Source organism: Centropristis striata, chromosome 10, assembly GCF_030273125.1.
Source record: "Centropristis striata isolate RG_2023a ecotype Rhode Island chromosome 10, C.striata_1.0, whole genome shotgun sequence".
Classification (NCBI taxonomy): Eukaryota; Metazoa; Chordata; class Actinopteri; order Perciformes; family Serranidae; genus Centropristis; species Centropristis striata.
The window spans coordinates 33,545,518-33,570,425 of record NC_081526.1 but is presented as its reverse complement, the minus strand read 5'-3'; the positions used below and the strand labels follow the sequence as shown (position 1 = coordinate 33,570,425).

The 24,908-nt window shown below is 36.5% G+C and overlaps 1 protein-coding gene across 1 annotated transcript; it reads left to right on the top strand.

Moving 5' to 3' along the window:
• The first annotated feature begins 394 nt into the window (after positions 1-394).
• On the top strand, positions 395-24,584 carry stk17b (serine/threonine kinase 17b (apoptosis-inducing)). The gene is made up of 7 exons (XM_059343276.1): positions 395-1,123; positions 8,666-8,878; positions 11,676-11,814; positions 14,993-15,119; positions 17,192-17,240; positions 17,560-17,739; positions 19,677-24,584. The coding sequence occupies exons 1-7, from the start codon at positions 1,002-1,004 to the stop codon at positions 19,891-19,893; spliced, it is 1,047 nt and encodes a 348-aa protein (XP_059199259.1). The 5' UTR covers positions 395-1,001; the 3' UTR covers positions 19,894-24,584.
• Positions 24,585-24,908: the final 324 nt, after the last annotated feature.

Below are 24,908 nucleotides of genomic sequence, written 5' to 3'. Positions count from 1 at the left end.
ATACACATTATCTAATTATATATTCAGAATATATAAAACAATTTGAGTTCGTCCATTCTGCAATACTTTTACTTCTGATACTTTGAGTACATTTTGATGCTGAAACGTTTGTACTTTCTCTCACAAAATATGTTATTTATTGATAGAAGTGACAGTTGATGGTTGTATAAATAATACGCACAAACACGGCTTCTTTTACCACATTTCCAAAGGCAGTAGTGAAATGTGCCTTTCACTTCTCAACATTTTTCCAGATAAAACTCGCTTTAAAATACTTTAAAATGCTATTTTTCAGCCTTAAAACGGTGTTTGGTGGAACGAGCGCAGCATCTCGGGGACGAGCTTTTGTGAACGCGCCTTTGCTGCTGTGTCGGTGTTCCCTGGCTCGAGGGAACCGATTTCGACGGGGGGACAGATTTCGACTGAACACCGCTCTGTGGGCTGAGCTTACAGTCTATGGGGCTGAGCTCGCTCCATTCACGTTCCAAACAAACTCGACCTCGCTTTTTTTCAAACGCGACACTAGTGCGCATGCGCCAAACCGTGACGTGTCGCGAAAGTGTCAAACAGACAGAAGGATGTGAAAATGATCGAAAACTCTCCAGATAAACTTACTAAACTATTGAATCGGCAGTTTGGATAACCCAACCCCTGGAGCCAGCCGTAGGTAGAGACTTTATAGACTTACTAACATTTTCAGTTTAGCTGCGGAATATCGGGTTAACCCACTTTTGAAGCCGCGACATTGACCGTCGAGCTAACCTAGTTAGCGACAGCTAGCCGAACTAACCGGAGTCGGTAAAGTGGCCAAACTACCCAGCAGCACGGGGACCGGCTCAGCTCGGTTCACACTAACATGCGACTCAAGTTAAGCTGACTGGGTCAAAGTTAGAGAGACGCTCCGGTTAGTTTAGTCGATCATCTCATTTACTCGGCGTCCAGCCCGGTTTCCAGCCGGGTAGCTGGCAGCAGGACCGACACACACCGATAGACAGAGGAAGATGTCTCGGAGGCGGCTGGACAGTCGCAGCGGGCTCGCAGCGGGGCTGCTCGGGGAGACCCAGACCCCCATCACCACCGAGCCCATGGAGAGTGTGTATGAGATCACCGGGGAGCTCGGGAGGTGAGTCCAGCATTCACTGTTGTTGTTCCAGGGCTCGTACGGGTGCTTGAAATCCTTGAAAATGCTTATTTTAATGTTTTATTTTCAAGGTTTGAAAAGTGCTTTGATTTTGGATAAAGTGCTTGAAATTCTTACTGTATTTCTGGTGCAATCTGACTATAGATAAAAACATTTGCAATGAAAAAAATAATAAATTGAATATTGAGATTAGCAAACTGTACTTTTGGTTGTTAAAAGTGTAATACCATTGCTGTTGGTATGGTTGAGTGAAATACCCCTTTATGCATGTAAGTACTCATGTAAAACATGCAACTTACAACCGTTGTAAGGTCCTGGAAAATCTTGAAAATGGACCTTGAAAGTCCTTGGAAAATGCTTGAATTTGACCACTCAAAAAGTGTATGAACCTTTTTTGTTCATATTTTCATACTTTTAACCCTCTGGAGTCCGTAAAACAACCTGCACATTACTTCTTCACGACGTGAAGACATAAAATGAAGCAACATTGAGTCTTGCCATCAGCTTCCCTCTAAATTTCTGGCTTGAAACTCCATACTAGATTTTTATCTAGATATTATCCTCATTTTACCTGTTATATGTTATATTTGCAACCTGTGTTCATATTTGCATGTACATTTCTGTGTGTGAAACATAATTTTCAAGATCTGATTTTAGTTTCTTTGTTTCTTTTGGGTTCAAAATTTGATCAAGTAAGTCAAAGTTAAATATTAATGATCAGGACATATAGGTGAGGTTGCACTGAAAAAACTGAAACCAACATGGCATGGTAAAGATTTTTTAACAGATTTTTTTACGGACATAATAGCCAAAGATTTCAGAGGGTTAAGAGCAAACTTAAGACTTAAATCTAAATAAAAATTAAATTAAATCTGGCTTTTACCTGAACAAATTTTAGAGATTTTTCTGCTCATGCATCTTAGTGTTAGAACATCTTCTCTTTTATTTATTTATTTGCTACTATTTATTAGTCTATTTCTCTATATATATTGTATCATGCTCTATTTCTTAATTATTTATTTATTGTTTTATCTTTTTTTTTATCTAGGTTTTGTTTGAACTTTCTATTGTTATTATTATTTACTTTTACTTTTTTTTTTTAAATCTTATTTTATTTTATTTTATTTTATTTTACCTTACTTTATTTTTCATCTAATTAATTTCTAACCTGCCTCCAGTGTTTCTTATTTCTATGTTTCGTTATTTTTATTATTGTTATTATTATTATTATAATAACTTTCTCCTTTTTTATGTAAAGCACTTTGTGTTGCATCTCTCTTGTATGAAAAGTGCTATACAAATTAAGTCTGATTGATTGATTGATTGATTGATTGATTGATTGATTGATTGATTGATTGATTGATTGATTGATTGATTGACTATCTGAGGATGGTCCTCTCCGGACAGAAAGCTGTCTGCAAGGAGGTTCACACTTTTCAGTTTTCATGCACGATTATACATGGCTGGGATGTATCACTTGTAAATGTTTTATTTGAAACAAATCTGGGTTGTTAATTTGAAGTCAAGCTTGTATACACCAGCAGTAATGCATTACAAGGATGACTGTTTTGATGCCATCATTTAAAACTGTATAAAGCTGGACAATATTAAGGGGAGCCTTATCAATGAAACAGCAAGCAGAGACAGAGACTGTGTCAAACTTTTCCATTTGTTAGAATATTTCATCTCAATGGTAGCATTCTAATTTTAACAAGTATACACAAGTCATGGAAAACATTATTAGACCATTATCTTCTTCAGTTTCTTGTTCATTTTAATGCCTGGTACAACTAAAGGTACATTTGTTTGGACAAATATAATGATAACAACAAAAATTGCTCATAAGAGTTTAATTTAAGAGCTGATATCTAGACATTTTCCATGGTTTTCTTGATAATTATTTTGGTTATTATCAAGAAAACCATGGAAACAAATGTACCTTTGGTTGTACCAGGCATTAAAATGAATAAGAAACTGAAGAAAACAAGGGTGGTCAGAGACAAACTGTGTCAAACTTTTCCATTTGTTAGAACATTCATCTCAATGGTAGTTGATACTATTCTACTTTTAACATGTATACATTCCATATTTGTGCCAGTACCATATAAAATAAGGTATGACTTGATTTATCCTGCAGTGGGAAAATTTAGTTGTCACAGCACCTCAAGATACAGAAACATAGATATAGATTTAAACAACATAAACTGCAATTTATCACATATGGACAACAGAAACATTTAAAAGAAGACTAAAGAATATCCTTCTTTGCCAAAACGTGTCCTTTATCTAACCGGTTACCACAGTATACTTAAGTCTGCAATGTCTGTATTTGCATGCAGATCAAGTCATTCATTGCACTAACTTTAACTGCATCCGGACTCTGGACTGTAAGCTGTAACCACTGTAAATACACGAGCCTTGCCGTGCCAGGGGGCCTGACTTGATCGTGCTACAGTAGACCTTTGTCATGTGTTTGGCACTGTGTTTGAGCCATGGCAACCGGCTGACGGTTGATGATCATACGCTAGGCATCTGAGGTGTGTTTGAAGTGATGTGTCATGCAGCATACACTGTATAATTGTGATTACAAAACAGGAGGAAGGAAAAAAGCACATGTAGAAACCAAACTTTAGAAAGAAGAAATGGTACAAGCCACTTCTGTTCACATGTGTACCATTTGTCAAAACAGGAAGCTCCGAGGTGCAATATGCAGAACATGTTGAGGGCAATTCTAGTTCTACTTCTGACCTTTTAAGGAATGTGTGGTTAGTCCCATCGTTGGTACAACATAGTCTGTACTGAATAAACAGTGGAAAGTTTCTTCTCACTTTGTTTGCCTATTTTCTTTGCCAAGCGGCACATTTCGGTAATATTAATCCGTCAATATATTTTAATAGAATGCATTAATATATATTGTCTGTATTAACAATGCGTGAAATGACAGTTACAGCAATAAAACTTAACTTTGCAACTTGTTTTAGCTTATTGTTTTGGTTTTACAGCCAGCACATCAGATGCTCTCCTCAACCCAGATTAAACAACTGCATTTTGCTTGTCCAGCACCAAACGTAAGACATAGTTAGCAACGGGCTGGTTAGCATAGCATCTAGCAAGCAAAAGAGTCAGAAATGTTGGTGTAGACCAAACAAGAGCAACAGAGTGTGAATATTGGCATCCGCAGGGCAGAAACACAGCTCAAAAATGCTAATGTTTATATTTGTTTGTTTGGTAAAATGTTGGCTATAACAACTTTATAAGCTGATGGTACATGATGGCAGTGTATCTGCCACCTTTTTAAAAAAATATCTTCCCCTGGTAGCCAAAAGTTCAAAAAAATTCACACCATTTAGCAAAGGGCCAGTTGACCAGTTATTGTAACTTCAAAATTCTGGTATATACAGATGACGTAGAGATGACGGAAGCAGAAGTGACAAAGTGCAAACTAATTTACAGCTTTTAGGAAAAGCAATTACAACGATGACATCATCAGTGCTTGGAGATAATAGAAAGGTGTGTAATTACTGGTCAATCATCAATCCTGTGTGAATCTGTTTCTCTTGTTTAAAGAATATTACTTACAAACTACATTTAAAGTCCTAAAACTGCCCCAAAAAAAACTTTTTTTGTAAAAAAAATCCTTAATTTTAACTATTATGCTTTCAAGGTTGGGATATACTTGAAAAACGATTGATTTTCCACATGATCATGTAAACTTAAAGTCTTTCGATATTAAAAGTGAAACATATTTGTTTGCTGTCATCTGTCATCCCACACCAGATGAGCTAAACTAGCCAACAGCTAGATAAGTCCCCTGTTGATCCAAGCATTAAAAATTATAATCAAAACAAGCAATCAACATGAATGTAAACAGCTGGGCCCAATATACATGGATCGCTGTGGGTATGAATTCTATAAACGTTATTTTTGGCAATTGCATTTATGTTTATTGACAGTAAAGTAAAGTACCTGGAATTTTTTTTGCTTAGGTACCTGGAACAACTTTCTAAGCTGATGGTACATGATGGCTGTGTATCTGCCACCTTTTGAAAAAAATGTCTTCCCCTGGTAGCCAAAAGTTAATTCACACCATTTAGCAAAGGGCCAGTTGACCAGTTATAATGTTGCAGAGATTACTTATTTTTGTAGGCAAACCAGGAAGGAACATCACCCTGGTTCTCATGACAAAAAACAAATGGGATTTTCCATTGGATTTTTAGGGGTTTTGCAGAAAGTGTTGTGGCTTACAAAAGTGTATGATAATAACACCTTTTGTCCTGTAAGGTAAAGTTCACAAATAAACTTTTATGATGTTGGAGTTATAAATACAATCACCACGTTAAGCTGTAAACAGACCACAGTTTGGCACATGCCTTTACTGTCATCACCACTGAGGTGATAAAGATGGTAACGTCCTCTGGAGTCTGATTTAGTCAAGATTCAAATTCACAAGTGTTGTGTTTATGATGCATTTTATGTCGTATAACAAAACATAAAAATTCCGGTATATACAGATGACTTAGAGACGACGGAAGCAGAAGTGCTAAAGTGCCAACTAATTTCCAGCTTTTAGGAAAAGAAACTTTAACAACGATGACATAATCAGTGCTTGGAGATAATAGGAAGGTGTGTATTTACTGGTAAGGGAGGGTCAAAAGAGAAACTGCTGAGTTGTGTTATACAGTTAAAGAATCCAGCAGATCTGGATCATGTTGTCAGCCTCTGCTGCTTTGATCTGATCATTGTTTTTGTTGTTTTTACTCTTACTGGTCCTACAACTTTAACATAACACATTTTTGTAATGCTCCTTTAATAACCATACAACACAAATTCATAATTAAAGTTGAGAATAATGACAAATGCCAATCTCCTTACCTTACCCTAAAGTCTTAAATTGGTAATTTAGTGCGATAAGGAGCCAACCTTTACTGTGCCTAATTTGTAAATGGCTACCAGATACTACAGAGGACATGAATATTTAATATAACACTGCACACACACAGTATCATGCTGTGCTATCAGCTTTTAAAAGTTTTTGTATCAAATGCTGAAAGTGCATAAAATGTGACTTGTAACAGTGCTAGGTGGTCCAACAGAGCAGTGTGATGGTTTGGTGCCATTGTTCTATTCTTTAAAGTCCTTCTGGCTCTGTAACCTTCACTCATTACTCTTGGGTTCTTGCAATGCTGTTATTTTTGGAATTAAATTGTTTTTCTTTTGTCGCAGCCATTGCAAGGCCTTGTGGAGTGCTTCCCCTTATTGCATAATATATCAGCGGAATACCAAATGTTCTTTTACTGAGGGGAAGGTGGGTCTAGTTTAAGGACAATTAGAGAGTAAAAGCATTTCTTTTTTTAGCTATACACAAAACACAAACAGATCAAATGAATGCTATGTGTCATGAACTCCTTATTAGCACTGCATGTTTTTGATAATTGTGTATTGGTGGATTCTTGCTTTTCAGGTTTCACTATTCTAATCCCATACACCTTTTGTGAAATTAAGCAAATGTGTCCTCCTAGTCTGCTAAACGTTCATCTTCTGAGTTCGCAGAAAAAATATTCTGGTGTTCATACACAGCCCTGTCTCTGTAAAAAATAAACAAACACCACATTATTCCATTGGGGCTCATGCACAGGACAGGAGAAAGGCTTTAGATATGAAGAGAAAAGCAGCGAGGGTGAGAGAGACGGTCTGAAGGAGCCAAGGTTATTATAGTTAACGAAAACTAACGAAATAACGAAAACTAGAATTGAAAAAACATCTTCGTTAACTGAAATAAAATAAAAACTAGAGTTTTTAAAAAAACGATAACTAACTGAAACTGTATTTTGTGGTTACAAAACTAACTAAAATTATAGTGAAAATGTCCTTAGTTTTCGTTTTTGTCAACTTCTTTCATTCATAATTCAGTGTTTCTATTTGAACATGCAACACATGGTGAATATGTTTACTGAGACTGGGATGTCTACACTCCAACCAAAATTCAAAACACCCAGAACTGTAAGAGTTAATAACCTTATTGGGGCTGAGATGAATAAACCAAAGGAAATAAAGGCAAAATTTATTACGACCACTTTGAATGTCGCACCCAACATATAGCCCATTACAGAAAAACTAACACTAAAATTAATAAAAACTAAACTAAAACTAAGCATTTTCAAAAAATAAAAACTAAACTAAAACTAGCAAACTCACTCTAACAACGAACTAAAACTAACTGAATTTGAAAACAAAAATTCACAACGAAATTAAAACTAAAACTAATGAAAAATCCAAAACTATTATAACCTTGGAAGGAGCACTGATGGGAGAGATGTATTTGTTTGGGTGCTGAGATCAAATATCAACAATCTTTCTCTGGAATCGCTGACTCCACCTTTCAGCTTAATCCTTTAAACAGTATGCAACTTGTGTTGTAGTGGAATGTGAATAAATTAGAAAGCTTTGCAGTGTTCGCAAGTGACTTCACTTGCTTACAGCTCAAATATCAATAAACCTCCAGAATCGCTGACTCCACCTGCTGAGCTAGTAGATAACCAGATGTGTTGAGTAATTCCCTCAATGATCGAGACATGGCAGCAGCAGCAGCAGTAACTCTGAGCTGTTTCAGAATGTACTAGTGTTGGATAATACACTGATCTTATTTAACACCAGTAATTGAATAACACCATTGTCCCAATGCTGCAATAATGTATATCCATAGGTCATTAAGGTTGGGAATATTCAGTATATTAATTGCTATTGTTGTGTTTTATTTTGAAAAGTATTGTGGAAACTTGTTGAAACATTTTGTGGTGTAAGTTCACATTATAAAACATTTAGTAAATACTAAAGAAACTCTCAGGAACTGAGGAACATCAGCTCAACTGTTGCCCTGTCATTTTTTTTATTGTGATACATATTATATACATATGTATATATCATTTTATTATACATATGTTGTTTATTATTACTGTCATTGTTGTCTTTATTGTTCTAATTTGTAATTGTTTCATTGTTGTTTATTATTACTGCCATTGCTGTTTTATTATTATTGTTTTGTTTTTAATTGTTTATTGTAAGGTGACCTTGAGAGTCCTGAAAGGCGCCTATAAATAAAATGCATTATTATTATTATTATTATTATTATTATTATTATTATTATTATTATATTATTTAGGGCCCCAACTAACAATTATTTGTATCATGGATTAATTTGAAGATCATTAGAATTATCATTTGATCTATAAATTGTCAGAAAATAGTGAAAAATATCCATACCAACTTCTCAGAGTCGATGATTGTGATGGATTATGGCTATGATGCTAAATGTCATGTTTTGTCAATTTGCTATGCTTTAAAAGAGAGAAGCAGGAAATCTCAATTTGAGAGGTTTTGAATTATATTAATATGGCACCTTTCCATATCACCTTTTGCGTAATTCATTGGAAATCAGAGCCATGGAACTTCTTAATGTAATATTTCTAATGAACTGGTCTTTGTGTGAATATAATGAACTCCATTGGTCTACTTTCTGCTGCTCAGGGGGAAGTTTGCTGTGGTCAAGCGCTGCGTGGAGAAGGCCACGGGGAAAGTGTTTGCTGCCAAGTTCCTGCGGAAGAGGAGGCGAGGTCGTGACTGCCGGGCAGAAGTCATTCATGAGATGGCCGTCCTGGAGACGGCCCGCCACAGCGCCCGCGTGGTCAACCTGCACGCCGCTTACGAGACGGATCACGACATCGTCTTAGTGCTGGAATAGTGAGTTCACAACACAACTAGGCACTTATTCTTTTACCCTTTTCATTTGGTTTATTTGACATAATATACACTACTGGTCAAAAGTTTTAGAACACACCAACTTTTCCAGAATTTAATTGAAAATGATGCAGTTTAATGTCTCAGTGTACTCTGAAATTAATGCACATTTGCAACATTTAAAATTCTTTATTGAGCATGATAGTGTTTTGAAAGTAAATCACATTTTATGTTGGACTAAAGGACTAAAAAAAACAACACAAAATGACCAAAAAAAGACACAAAATGACCAAAAAAAGACACAAAATGACTTACAAAGACATGAAAAGAATTCAAAAATGGACAAAATAGCCCAAGACTCCATAGAGTCAAGTTGTTAACCAACTTCTTGTTCCCTGAAAAAAGGCCTACTTGTATAATTCTGAAATGTACGTTATATTTTACCTTTTTTTATTTACTTCTGGCCATTCACCACTTACCTTTGTACCCTTTCAAGCTGTTGATTTGACTTGAACTGCTTGATTTTCAATAAAAAACTGGAAAAATTGGGGTGTTCTAAAACTTTTGACCGGTAGTGTATAATCATCTTTTAACCACAGCGGATGAATGTTTCTACTGTAAACAAGCACAAACAGCAGTATGATCCTTGAAGGGCAAAGTCCTGTTTTGTCTCTGTGTCATGCTCATTCTTCCCTAACAGGTTCATCAGGATTTGTTTCAAGAATAAAAGGCATGTTAGATAAAAATACTTTACAGCTTGAGCTGAAACTCAAGACATAGATCACCTGAATGAAAACCTTTTTAGGTTTCATTTCCGTAACCTTTCTAATGTTTTCATGAACTGTCCTTCCTTGTCTGGTATCATTCTTAACTGATCCAGACTGGAAGTAAGAATACAAAGGGGTTGTCTTAAAGTATCAAAAGTGCAGTCAGTTCATTGCTCTTTAAAAAGGGTAAACTTGCATTAGTAGTATGCTATTATCATCAGTGGTGTTAAATAGTCCTAGAATGCCAATAATATTTATTGCAATCATTTCTGGGAAACTATATCATCCGGCAAAATATTATCGTAACACGAATAAATAAAAAATTAAATATGCGGCCAGTGGCTGCCTGACACCAACAGTCCACATCCAATGAGTCAGACCAGTCTTAACCCATTGAGGCCTGAAACGCCTGTAAAACCTCTGGGCGATTTTAAAATCAGCCCCTAAAACCTGAAGTTTTTCTGGAAATTCAACAGAAGTGTCAACGCTTCTACTAAATAATAGATTTTTCAGCCTCTGTAGCAGATAGAAATGAAATTCTAAAAGTTTTTCCAAATACTACAAAACGAGATATCCGCTGTCCAGGCTTCAATGGGTTAAAGTGAATTGCTATGATTTCCTAACCACACCTTTAATACTTGTTGGAGAAACTTTAATCCTTTCCTGAGAGCAAAAGCAGCTCACCATGTTGATGTTGGACAGCTCGGACAGCTCGAAAAAGGGCCTCGGAAAGTACCAAATGAGAAACTTGAATAACCTGAAATGTAATAAAATCAGGTGAACTTTGTACCATTTTAGGGCTTTGTGTCAACTTGGGTGAACACTTAGCTTCAGTGTTTACAGTGAGTAAGCAGGGAGGAGGTTGCTTTCTAGCTCAGTTACACTTTGCCAGGACATGTAGGATCAAACCTGTGGCCCTCTGGCTATGGGTTGGACACTGAAAGCAGCAGGCCGCCCTTCAATCATCAATCCTGTGTGATTCTGTTTCTCTTGTTTAAATAATATTACTTACAAACTGCATTTAAAGTCCTAAAACTGCCCAAAAAAACCCTTTTTTCAAGGGTTTGTACAAAAAAATGCTTAATTTTAACTATTATGCTTTCAAGGTTGGGATAAATTTGAAAATCGATTGATTTTCCACATGACCACGTAAACTTAAAGTCTTTCAATATTAGAAGTGAAACATATTTGGTTGCTGTCACCTGGCATCCCACACCAGATGAGCTAAACTAGCTAACAGCTAGATAAGTCCCCTGTTGATGCAAGCATTAAAAAGTATAATCAAAACATACAATCAACATGAATGTAAACAGCTGGGTCATATATACATGGATCGCTGTGGGTATGAATTCTATAAACTTTATTTTTGGCAATTGCATTTATGTTTATTGACAGTAAAGGAAAGTCCCTGGAATTTTTTTTGCTGAGGTAGCTGGAAAAATGCCTGAACAAGCTCTGACAAAGCTGTACAAGCCTTGATTTCAGCTGATGAACATCATAATTTGCTTTGCGGGAGTAATAGAAATTCTCAGATCTAAGTTGTTTGATATACTATGGTTGACTAATAAGAAAATAAGTAAATAAATAATGATAATAATAATAATACTAATACATATTTATTTGACATTAAGTGGCTATATATAGAGATATAATTTCTTATTTTTGAAGTGTTGAGTATCAGGGAATAGGCCTAGATAAGTATTTTATACTTCAGCCTACTCCTTTTTTTTTCGAACCAAAATAATATAAGGAAATGCATATTGAATATTAAGTTAACTGGTTCTTATTTCTATCTTAGTACTTAAAACAGGGCAGATGCATGTATATGTATAGGGCTTTATATACTGTATGTGTGTAAATGTTTATATGTTTATGTACATCTGTTTAATGGTGTCTATGTGAGTATGTGTATGAATATGTATATGCATCTGGCCTACGCTGTTGTAGTTTATGTTGTTCATTCAAGAAGAAAAAATAAAAATAATCAGTTTGTGTGTGTGTGTGTATTGACTCTGTGTTTCCTCTTCACCCAGTGCGGCCGGTGGAGAGATATTTGACCACTGCGTGTCTGACGAGCTGCTGCCAGAGGCCCAGATCACTCGTCTGATGAGGCAGACACTGGAGGGAGTCCATCACCTCCACCAGAGCAACCTGGTGCACTTAGACCTGAAGGTACACACACACACACACACACACACACACACACACACACACACACAAAATAACATGCACGAGTGTAGCCAGAGTCGAGGAAATCTATTTTTACATGTTCACTTGCTTCACCACAAACTTCCCCCTTAAGTGCTTGGCTGTGTATTCCCTTTTTATAGAGCAGTGGTGGACTCAAAACCCCAATTTCCTATTTTCATGACACACTTTAGAACCAGGATTATAGGCCGTAACAGAACCATTGGCCCAGGGCAAAGTGGGAAAACACAGCGAGCGTTTTTTACACTGCTGTGACATCGACAAGGATGTGAAATGCGGGACACAGGTGCATGTGGGGCCCATACGTTTACAATAATAGTCACGGTTAATGCATGATGCAGCATTTTTATGCTTCAAGTTAAGGGTGTAACGATCTCCAATCTGGATCAGTGATCAGCCATCCATTATCACCGAAGGAAAGTGATTAACACATTAAAGTATTAATACATGTCATCATCTTTAAAATCCACCTTTTGCTTTCTTTGAGCTGACATACTGTACATGGAACTGTAACTTTGTTAAACTGGTAAATAATATCTCATATCAGTTGCATGTCCCTTTACTCAAACAAAATTGAAATAATATTGTGGCAGGCTTGTGCAGGGTATCCGCACGGTCCGCACTCATTGAAATACTTGCAAGTTCCAAATTTCAACCCTAGAGAATATTGGAGGATATTACATACTGCCAGAATGTATAAATGTGAAAAAAGTTGCTTTTTTCTCGTAAATCTGCGACTTTTTTCCACGCATATTTGCCACTTTAAATCTCTTAAATCTGCGACTTTTTTTCTTGTAGATATGCCACTTTAATATAGTAAATTTGCAACTTTTGTCTCGAAATATTTTTATTTTTTATTTTGGATATCTGCTGAAGTTACCAAATACGGTTCTTCGCCCGATAAAGGGTTGAAAAGTCTAAAATCCAGTAATTTAAATTTTAGTCTTTAAAATGTCTAAAATTCTCTTAAAATCTCATAAAATGTCTTCAATACGATTTTGAGGTCTTAAAAATGTATCGTTACTTTTATTCAAAACAAATACATAAGCTTCAGTCTCGCTTTTAAGTTTTTCAATTTATTTATTTTTTTCACAATTTAGCGGTAAAAAATAAACAAATATCAGTTCACAATAGAGATGCTTCTGGTGTTTTTAGTTGGGTTAAGCATTGTTTATTCCAGTGTGAAAGAGCTGTGAATTAATTCATAAACTTTGCAAGTAATTCCGAGCCTCCGATTTTCCTTCATGTCTTTTGTACTTTTCTACCAGTATGGATGTGAAATGGGTCTTAGATTGTATTTGTTATGGTCTTAAAAAAGGCTTAAAAAGGCTTCAATTTGACGTGTTGAAACCTGCAGAGACCCTGTTGTGATATCAGCAAATAATATATATTGTTGTCTAAAGATATAATCTTGTATTATAATGAAAAGTCAAGTCTATTCTTGTTTAGTGAATTACAATCAGCACAGAAAGCTGTTTAAATCACACAGATGTCCGGCTGTATGTGTGTTTGAACGGAATAATCTCATCTATCGATCGATCGAGGTCCCCAGTCTGGCACTACAGGCAGATTCCCGTCATGCTACAGTATGTGGGGGAATAAAATCAATCGGTCAATCAGCCACATACTCAGTGGAGCCGTGGCGTGTTGGAGCTGACATGAAAACTAGTTTGGTTCAGTACGTTTGTGCTGTCGGCCAGCCTGGCGAAGGTTAGTCAGCTGCTGTCCAATCAGCTGACAGACGGATGATCTGGAATTGGGAACTCAGGGTTTAGATTAGTAATACTTAATTTATGGCCAAGGGGGCGAATCTGGCAGCAATAGAGTGCCAGGTGGCCTGTCAAACTTAACTCATTCACAAAGAAAATACATTGATCTAGACTGGGGATTTTGTTATACTTTTGAATGTAAATAAGGCACCAGAAAGTATGAAAATAGAGCTTGTTTATCAAAAAATAGTGCCTGAGGACCCCCCACAGAGGTCCAGGATAAGCCCTGAAGGTCTTTAAATCCTTGAAATGCCCCTACATACACCGGAGGCTCCTGTGACTGGCTGCATTAATGTATCTCTGTATTAATAATGTTTGTTTATTAACTGGCCCCTGGCCTCGAGTCATTGTGCAAAAAATGGCCCCCAGACAAAGACAATAGCCACTACAGTCATGGAAAAAATTATATGACCACCCTTATTTTCTCCTTTCTTTCATTTTCATTTACTTTCTGCTTTCTTGTTCATTTTAATGCCTGGCACAACTAAAGGTACATTTGTTACGACAAATATAATGATAACAACAAAAACAGCTGGTAAGAGTTTAATTTAAGAGCTGATATCTAAACATTTTCCATGGTTTTCTTGAAAAATGATTTTGGTTATTATCAAGAAAACCATGGAAAATGTCTAGATATCATCTCTTAAATTAAACTCTTACCAGCTGTTTTTGTTGTTATCATTATATTTGTCCAAACAAATGCACCTTTAGTTGTACCAGGCATTAAAATGAACAAGAAATTGAAGAAAACAATGGATTTATATTATGATTACCATAAGCAAGCTTCTATTTTGTCAAACAATTGGTAATCTGTTCTTTATAAACTTGTTTTACCAAAAGAGTTAAATGTTCAAATGGCTGTGATAATTATTCCATTAAAGCAAGTTTGTTAATCTTTCTTAATCTTTTTAGGCTTTATTGTAATAATAATGGTAATAGAATTGCCGATTTGCAGCGTTTTGATCAAATTTCCTTCAAATGAACCCTGATGATAATTCCAATATAAAAGTTCCTTCATTCCCAGTTATTTCAACATACAGCAAACGCCCTAAATAAACTGGTATGTTTGGTGTAACCACAAGCAGAACGTACTGTGTGTTCTCACCGTTCTCTTGTAGAGAATGATGCAACCATTTAATAATAATAGTGTTTACACAGTGTCATATGGTCGATATGTTTTCAGCACTTCAACAAATAATCAGGTTACAGGAAGGTAAACACCTCTCCCCAGTGGGGACCAGTGTTATTGAGTAGGGCTTTATTTAAAGAGTGCTTGAGTTCTGTTGACGTATATAATAAGTTTAAAGTACATCTTATCTCTCCTGTACGTTCTGTGATGTTCACCCTGTGCATCCACTCTGTTTCTCCCCCAGCCACAGAATATCCTCCTGACCAGCCTGTCTCCTCCAGGAGACATAAAGATTGTAGACTTTGGCCTGGCACGTAGACTGGGCGCGGTCGGAGAGCTCCGGGAGATTCTGGGCACACCTGAGTATGTGGGTAAGTAGATGTTCATAAAACACGCTTTGATTACTCAGAGACATTAGACAAGAGCAGACATCACCACATTAAAGTCAGAAAAAATCCTCCTGAGTGGAACCTATCTTGTGTAACGCTAATAGAGACGCCTCAGTAGGTCTAAACTTGTCACTAATTATCAGTTGTTTATGGCTGTTTTCATTAGCATGAGTTTAAACAAAATTGAAATAATATCGTGGCAGGCTTGTGCAGGGTAACATTTTTCTCGAAATATTTTTATTTTTTATTTTGGATAACCACTGAAGTTACCAAATACGCCCGATAAAGGGTTAAAAAGTCTAAAATCCAGTAATTAAAATTTTAGTCTTTAAAATGTCTAAAATTCTCTTAAAATCTCATAAAATGTTTTCGATACGATTTTGAAAATGATTCTTAAAAATGTATTAACGTTACTTTTATTCAAAACAAATACATAAGCTTCAGTCTCGCTTTAAGTGGAACCTATCTTGTGTAATGCTAATAGAGACGCCTCAGTAGGTCTAAACTTGTCACTAATTATCAGTTGTTTATGGCTGTTATCATTAGCATGAGTTTAAACAAAATTGAAATAATATCGTGGCAGGCTTGTGCAGGGTATCCGCACGGTCTTAACCCTTAATAGGGCACTCATTGAAATACTTGCAAATTCCAAATTTCAACCCTCGAGAATATTGGAGGATATTACATACTGCCAGAATGTATAAATGTGAAAAAAGTTGCTTTTTTTCTCGTAAATCTGCGACTTTTTTTCTTGTAAATCTGCCCCTTTAATATAGTAAATTTGCAACATTTTTCTCAAAATATTTTTATTTTTTATTTTGGATAACCACTGAATTTACCAAATACGGTTCTTCGCCCGATAAAGGGTTAAAAAGTCTAAAATCCAGTAATTTAAATTTTAGTCTTTAAAATGTCTAAAATTCTCTTAAAATCTCATAAAATGTCTTCGATACGATTTTGAAAATGATTCTTAAAAATGTATTAACGCTACTTTTATTCAAAACAAATACATAAGCTTCAGTCTCGCTTTTAAGTTTTTCAGAAAAAATCCTCCTGAGTGGAACCTATCTTGTGTAACGCTAATAGAGACGCCTCAGTAGGTCTAAACTTGTCACTAATTATCAGTTGTTTATGGCTGTTATCATTAGCATGAGTTTAAACAAAATTGAAATAATATCGTGGCAGGCTTGTGCAGGGTATCCGCACGGTCTTTACCCTTAATAGGGCACTCATTGAAATACTTGCAAATTCCAAATTTCAACCCTCAAGAATATTGGATTATATTACATACTGCCAGAATGTATAAATGTGAAAAAAGTTGCTTTTTTCTCGTAAATCTGCGACTTTTTTCCACGCAGATTTGCCACTTTAAATCTCTTAAATCTGCGACTTTTTTTCTTGTAGATCTGCCACTTTAATATAGTAAATTTGCAACATTTTTCTCGAAATATTTTTATTTTTTATTTTGGATATCCGCTGAAGTTACCAAATACGGTTATTCTCCCGATAAAGGGTTAAAAAGTCTAAAATCCAGTAATTAAAATTTTAGTCTTTAAAATTTCTAAAATTCTCTTAAAATCTCATAAAATGTCTTCGATACGATTTTGAAAATGATTCTTAAAAATGTATTAACGTTACTTTTATTCAAAACAAATACATAAGCTTCAGTCTCGCTTTTAAGTTTTTCAGAAAAAATCCTCCTGAGTGGAACCTCTCTTGTGTAATGCTAATAGAGACGCCTCAGTAGGTCTAAACTTGTCACTAATTATCAGTTGTTTATGGCTGTTATCATTAGCATGAGTTTACTAAACTTATGGATAAAGGTATTACCATAAAACACAACCCTGTTGTCACACAGACCTCAAGAAACCTCAGTCTGTTTTGTATGCACGATCTTCTAATGTAAATTTAAATCTGACAGCTCTTTTGTGAGTTTAATGTTGACGTAAACACACAACATCAGTAGTATGAGGTATGAAGTCATAGAAGACATTCTTGTGATATTGAATGACACCTGACTTTTTAATTTTATTTAATTTTATTTCTGCCTTCAGCTCCCGAGATCCTGAATTATGAGCCGATCACAACATCGACTGATCTTTGGTGAGTCTGTTCTTGCAAAAACTGACATTCTGGTGATTTGAAAGAAAACGTATTGTCATTCCTATCATTTCTACTCTAAACCAAATGATTTGTAAATGAAGGTGATCGTTGCAGTATGAAGCCACAAAACCACTAAGTAGCTCTGCAAAAGCTAATAGCTGTTTACACTCTGGGCAATTATTTTAATGGTCGTCTTTGTTCTCACGTTTGTGGTGTCCAAAATGATGAAAATAGGCCTTTTTTTCTAGAATAATTTATGCCCACAGGTATTCAGCCCACAGCCACTCCTGTGCATGTTTTCACCGTGTGTCTTCTTTAGGAGTGTGGGTGTGATCGCCTACATGCTGGTGACGGGAGAGTCTCCGTTTGCCGGGGACGACAAGCAGGAGACGTACCTGAACGTGTCCCAGGTCAACGTGGACTACAGCAGGGAGGCCTTCTCCAGGGTGTCAGAGCTGGCCGTGGACTTCATCCGCAAGCTGCTGGTCAAAGCTCCAGAGTGAGTAGAGACGCAGCCTCCCCCACAGTGCACACCCGTCAGATGAATCTTTTGAATGAAATCAAAAAGGAATGTTAGTACGGAGCTGTAAACAAAAGGATGACATGATTTTCCACAAGGCAGCCCAACCGTCACGTAGTATTTTGTTTCCAGCCGAGTCTGCTCATGTGTGAGCAGTTCACACGGATCAGCCTGCACGTCTGCACACACAGAAAGAGTTATAGCACTTAATGTTTCCCACAAACGTGTCTTTTCTTCTTATAAGCATGTAGTGGTAGCCTGTACACCACACCAAACAGGAACTCATTCTGTGTTTATTCACATTATTCCCACACGACACACCACTGTTGCTGTTGTGCAAGGTTATTATAGTTAACGAAAACTAACGAAATAACGAAAACTAGAATTGAAAATACATTTTCGTTAACTGAAATAAAAATAAAAACTAGAGTTTTTAAAAAAAACATAACTAACTGAAACTGTATTGTGTGGTTACAAAACTAACTAAAACGAACTAAAATTATAGTGGAAATGTCCTTAGTTTTCGTTTTTGTCAACTTTTTTCATTCATAATTCAGTGTTTCTATTTGCACATGCAACACATGGTGAATATGTTTACTGAGACTGGGATGTCTACACTCCAAACAAAATTCAAAACAGTTAATAACCTTATTGGGGCTGAGATGATAAACCAAAGGAAATAAAGGCAAAATTTATTATGACCACTTTTAATCTGGCACCCAACACATAGCCCATTACAAAAAAACTAAAACTAACACTAAAACTAATAAAAACTAAACTAAAACTAGAAAACTCACTCTTAAAACTAACTAAAACTAACTGAATTTGAAAACAAAAATTCACAACGAAATTAAAACTAAAACTAATGAAAAATCCAAAACTATTATAACCTTGCTGTTGTGTAGCTGTTTTGGAAGCTCCAGACACATAAAAAAAAAGCCAATGTCATGTCAGGGTTCATAACTTCCTCCTGAGGTGCACACAGCTCAGTGAGTGTCAGTGTCTTCTCCAGGAACTGCTTCTGTATGACTGCTGCTAATATGCTAATATGCCAATTTGTGTCAATCAGAGCTATGCTATACAGGGAATATCAATGCTGATATGCTTCCACTGTGATGCACACATTTCCTTTTATTATAAGTGATGCAAAAATTCACATTTGTTTCTATTCATGTTGAAAAATGTGCTTGGTGTTTCACCATTAGATTATAGATTGTCCAACTCTGATTCCAAAAAAGTTACAATGCTGTGAAAAACAATAAGATAAAAAACATAATTAAATACTTTAATGTTTAACCCTCTGAACCCCAAGCTGTTTCAGGGTGGTTTTTTTTCTTCTCTTTTTAAGTTTTACTCACTGTGGCCTGCAATATATAAAATGTTTAAGTCCTGCAGCTCAATGGAATCAGTATAATCATGACTAGAAGTAGGAACAACAACAACAACAAGCATGTCTTTGTGCAGAATAACACAGTTGCAATGACAAAAACACTGAAAAATTAGATTTTTTTTCAGTGGGTGGGGGGGTTGAGTCTCCACATATTATATGAACTGTTTACATTTGTACAACCTCTACTTGCAACTTCTCCTGTCCTCTCCTCTCTGATCTGTGTAAACAGATTTTCAGCGAATATTTGTCACGTGACCGCAGAATCAGTCATGGCTTTTTCAAGCTTTTGTTATATACACTCATTCTAAATTATATCATTTTGAAAAACGTCTATATTACATTTTACACAGCGTCCCAATTTATTATGTATGGAGATTGTATCTATGTGTCATGTAGAGTTTTGTACCCTGTCAGTCTTTAATTTTTTTTTCTTCCAATGATTATTTGCCATATTTTCAATTGAGGTATGGTCACATTGAGTTCTATGAGATTATAATTGCTGCGTGGCCTGTTGTGCTGTCCACAGGGACCGGCCCAGCGCTGCAGAGTGTATGAGCCACCCCTGGCTGTGGCAGCTGTGTCTGAGCCCCGAGCCCACCACCACCCGCATCGTCCGCGAGAGGATCTGCGGCATCAAGTGGGGAGCCGAAGACAAGGAGAACATTCACGAGTCGCCCCACTCTCACGCAAAAAGGACCCGCTACGACGAGGAGACCCCCGCCGCCGGAGACGGCGACTTTTGAAAAAAACGGGGAGGTTGAATTGAAGTGTAAGGCAGGTGTGCCCACTACTTCCTGTGAGCTTTTAAATTCTTTTAAGCTTCCAGAAAATCAGCAAAATCTGCTGCACGCCACCCAAAAGTACTTAGGTTGTGTTTATATTCCACTAATTTGCAAAGTTTCCAGGTCCCCACTCAGACCAAAGATAACCAGCTACATGTTGAGATCCATCAGTGATCCATCGCTGTTAAAAACAATTGTACAGTATGTCTCAATTAATGCAGTGTGTGTTTAACCTGAAGTATTTAATACCTTTTTATTGTTAAAATCTCTGGTATTTTCACTCTGTAGTTAGTGTTTAGCTGTTCCTGTACTGATGAAGGCGAGTGTGGAGCTTTTTCTACAGAAATCTATGCAATACTTGGCTTCCGCATTTTAGATCTATTTTCTCAAGAAACCTTAAAGACGTTAAAGTCGCTCTGCCGCAAGGTCGGAAGTGAAGTGTTCTTATTCAGTCGTGCTTCAGCAGAAATGTGTAGAGACGTAGAGATAAGCACCGCTGCAAGGAGGAAGTTCGAGAACGTCCTTATTTGCATGTTGCGGGGACAGCTGGACAGCAGAATTATGGGAAACCTTTTGACTCAGATTTAGTTCATAAGATATGCTGCTGCAGCTCTATCTCTCGCTGTATTTCCACTGTTCAAAACAACCAGCAGAAGGGCAGAATTACACATTACATTCCTTATATGTTTGCATAGTCAAACTGTCCTGTTCTCCTTGTCTGCAATAGCACAAAGGGTCAAATTTAGCTCAGGGTTTTTAGATCAAACTCATTTAAATAACTCCAACATTAGTATAGTCTCATTCCAAAGAACTGAAAGGCTTCCACATGTATTATATATATAAATATTTTAGAAGAAACAACAAATCATGGCATTCTTAGGTATCCTTCTTTAGTGAGATATATAAAAAATCAACCCGTGACTCATGCAGTTGTTCACATGCCACACCCGCACTTACTCAAATGATTTCCTGAGCGAGCTGTAAGTTCCTCTTCCTCCGTCAGAAGAGAAACGCCACTTTAGCACTTATTTCACAAGCACACGTGTTGAACTGATAAGCAAAAAAAAAACTATTTCTGAAAGTCTGTGTGTTTGCTTGTCCTTGAGAGGTTCTGTGCTGTGTGTGTGTGTCAGTCCCTCACCAAAGCCATCCAGTGTCCTTTCATTAAAAGCTACTCCAGTCCTGTCGGGTCCGGGTGCCTCAAGTCTTATATTCCTGTTCTATTCCCTCATCTCAGGGCATGCTGCTCACTCTCTGCTCACTTTGTTTTGTATTCTTAATGTTATTCTTATAGGCCTATTATTATTATTATTATTATTATTATTTATGTGCTGGACTTATACTTTATATTTTTATGTAAATAATGTGCTCTTGTGTCTTATAAGGATGTGTTGATGATTACGGTGGGAGAGGATGATTACGGTGTTATTTAAAACGTGCTGTTGTGGTTACAGTTGAACTAAATGGAAATGTTTGAGGGTTGGGAAGATGAAAGAAAGAAAGAAAGGAAGCAAGAGTTTGTAGGTGGTACTGGGAAGTAAAGTGAGAGATGAGTCAGATGGTTTTAGTCAGGAGGAAGATGATTCAATAAAATGTGGAGTTGGAAATGTGTTGGTCTCGAGAGAAGAGATTAAAGGGATAGTTCAGTGTTCGGGAAGTGAGCGTGTTTCCCAAAAGTATTCCTTTAAAGGGATCGTTTGGATTTACTGAAGTGGGGTTGAATGAGGTACTTATCCACAGTCAGTGTGTCAGCTCCAGTAAATGAGTAACAACAAAAATAGCTGATAAGAGTTTAATTTAAGAGCTGATATCTAGACATTTTCCTTGGTTTTATTGATAATGATTTTGGTTATTATCAAGAAAACCATAGACTTAAATTAACCCATTGAAGCCTGGAAAGCGGATACGTCGTTTTGTAGTATTTGTATAAGCTCTCAAATACTTTTTGAATTTCATTTCTATCTGCTACAGAGGCTGAAAAATCTATTATTTAGTAGAAGCGTTGACACTTCTGTTGAATTTCCAGAAAAACTTCAAGTTTTAGGGGCTTATTTTAAAATCGCCCAGAGGTTTTACAGGCAGTTTTAGGCGTCAATGGATTAAACTCTTATCAGAAATTTTTGTTGTTGCCATTATATTTGTCCAAACAAATGTACCATAATTGTACCAGGCTTTAAAATGAACAAGAAATTTAATAGAAAAAAAAGTCTAATAATTTTTCCATGACTGAAGTAGATGGTGATTGGAGAAGCAGACAGGAGTACCAGCACAGAAGCTTAAAAACTGTACTGTTTATCTGTCTATTTATTTATCTGTCTATTTATTTAAGACACCTAAAAAGACCCATCTAAAAAAAAAGTGTGCGCTATAATTAAAGTATATTTTCACCACTCACCTTGCCGTCAGACAGCCCTTTCTGACGGGGAACTGAAAATGTTCTTTGCTATTTTCAAAGCCACCAAACTCCATTGGGAAAAAAACCCTATTTTTACATCACAAAACACACAAGTTGCTGGTCTACCGCTGCCTGGATTGGTTGGTCTGGCTGCATCCATTATCATTTTGGGATATGGTTAAAATAAAAAAACATTCTCCAGTTTGTTTTCAATTGTAATCATCTTGAATGCGGTCTGAACCAGGCAGCCAGTAGCAGGATGATCCCACATCCCATCAGTCTACATCCATCAGATTCAGTCAGTAGGCCAGCAGCTCCATGTTCTGCAAAGTAAAATGACTGTTTTTGTCAAAGGAGGTTGGTAGCTTTGAAGAGAGTATAATACGGGTTCAGTTCTTATCGCGTAAACTTAAGCTGGCCTGTCTAATAGTGAGGTAAAGCAGCAAAAATATTGTAAAATTAGCGTACACTTAAACTTATAAATGTGCAGTACATTGCTTAGCTTCTGTGCTGGTACTCCTGCAGGTAATACACTGACTATTACAGTCATGGAAAAAATTGCTAGACTACCCTTGTTTTCTTCACTTTCTTGTTCATTTTAATGCTTTGTTGGTACAACAAAGGGTACATTTGTTTGGACAAATTAACAAAAATAACTGAGTTTAATTTAAGAGCTGATATCTAGACATTTTCCATGGTTTTCTTGATAACAACCAAATTATTAAGAAAACCATGTTAAATGTCTAGATATCAGCTCTTAAATTAAACTCTTATCAGCCATTTTTGCTGTTATCATTATATTTGTCCAAACAAATGTACCTTTAGTTGTACCAGGCATTAAAATGATCAAGAAGTTGAAGAAAAAGGGTGGTCTAATATTTTTTTCCATCACTGTATATGGATAAGTATGTTATACAACCCCCATTTTAAAAAGAATCCAAACTTTTCCATCAGGTTTGTGATGTTGGGTGTTAAGATATGTAGATATGAAAGGCGTTTTATGTGACAAGAAGAAAGTGGAAATGATTTCAGTGTAGTTTTAGAAAGAGTTGCATGTGACAGAACCACCGTATAATGTGAATTATGAGGTGCTATTGATTCACAGGATTTGCCATCTTTTGTTCACCTCTCCTAAAGTGCAGAGCTGGCAACTCTGTCTGCTCTTAATCTCCAGTGAAACATTCCTCTTTTTGTTCTGAGGTGCCAAACCGAATAAGACCACAATGTGTATTTTGTTTGTTGTTGTCACCAGCTGGTACAATGGCCTTTGTGTAGGAGAGATGGGCGTCTCCAGCCACGGCCATGCTCTCATCTGTATGCTGTCATCCTTAAAAACTGGAACACCACACACTGTAAAAAGGGTTTTCATCTCAATGAGTAATTTAATCTCACTGAGTTATCAGATTCCGCTTGTTGTGAGAATTTTCTCCGTATATGGTGATGATTGTGATGCTGTCGTGCGATAATGGAAACCAGAGCGTCTCTTCTGCTACTGTAAAAGGATATAAGCTTGAATCTTACTTTCTCAAGAGTTAAGTATGTTCATACTGTCCAAACGGGTGTCACAAAATAATCTTAATTCAGGCTAAAATGATATTTCTTAAGATGAGTTGTACAGAAACAAGTGAGGCTTTCTGTCCCGGGGCACCATCTGTAAATAAAATGATTTCAGACTTGATGAGTAGCGAGAAAAAGATGGATTTGTTTTGCAGTGCAGTGATGTCAGGGATCTCACTTCACAGGATGACGAAATGCTCAAATGGGTCGGACCAAGTGGCTCATTGTCCGTCTGTCACTTGAACATGACTGATGCTGTGGTGTTGATTTTATTTTGTACAGCTATTGTACTGTGTTATTTTCAGCAGCTAGTCACTCGTGGCCTCTGTGTGTGTGTGTGTGTGTGAGTGTTTTCATTGTCTGGGCAATGGGGAGGTGCTCAGCTGGCCGTCACCCTCAAGAAGTGGAGCACCAGTTAACACCACCCGACATTCCTGTTTGCTCCGTGTGGCCGCAGTGAGACTGAAGGACACTGTCGGTTACAGTCAAACCAGCCACAAGCACAAAAATGTTCATGAGATGTTTGTTTATTTTGCATTTTATATATATATTTTTTATTGTATGAGCATTCTGATTGCATCTGAAATGACTAAAAAAAAAAAAAAAAGACATAATCCTTATTGTATTCTGATCAACTGCAGGCTAATATGTAGGCGTCACAAAACAAACTGAAAAAGCTCATTAAAGGTTATAGAAAATATCTGATGGAGTATTTGTTGTTGTTGTTGTTGTCTTGAGTCATTCTAGTTTAGAACAGCATTTATTTTTTCTACACTGCTGCCACCTGCTGATGAGGACTTGGGGACAGGTATGAAAAAAATAATGAGAGGAGGGTTTGTAGCACCCTGTAATGTAATAATTTCCTGATAATGTAATGATATCTGAAAATGCAATACAATTTGCACATGTCCATATAGCTGTATGGTTCTGCAATGTAACCCAATAGTCTTTGTTTTTTCAAATCCGGTGTATATAACATTCTTAGATTCTCAAAATACAAAATGTAGAACTCTGGACTGAAAAT

What these genes read in the sequence shown, in the direction of transcription:
- stk17b (XM_059343276.1), top strand. Translation starts at nt 1,002, where the DNA reads ATGTCTCGGAGGCGGCTGGACAGTCGCAGCGGGCTCGCAGCGGGGCTG. An exon ending in ATCGTCTTAGTGCTGGAATA is followed by an intron (nt 8,879 to 11,675) that starts GTGAGTTCACAA and finishes CTCTTCACCCAG; the next exon opens with TGCGGCCGGTGGAGAGATAT. An exon ending in TGGTGCACTTAGACCTGAAG is followed by an intron (nt 11,815 to 14,992) that starts GTACACACACAC and finishes TTTCTCCCCCAG; the next exon opens with CCACAGAATATCCTCCTGAC.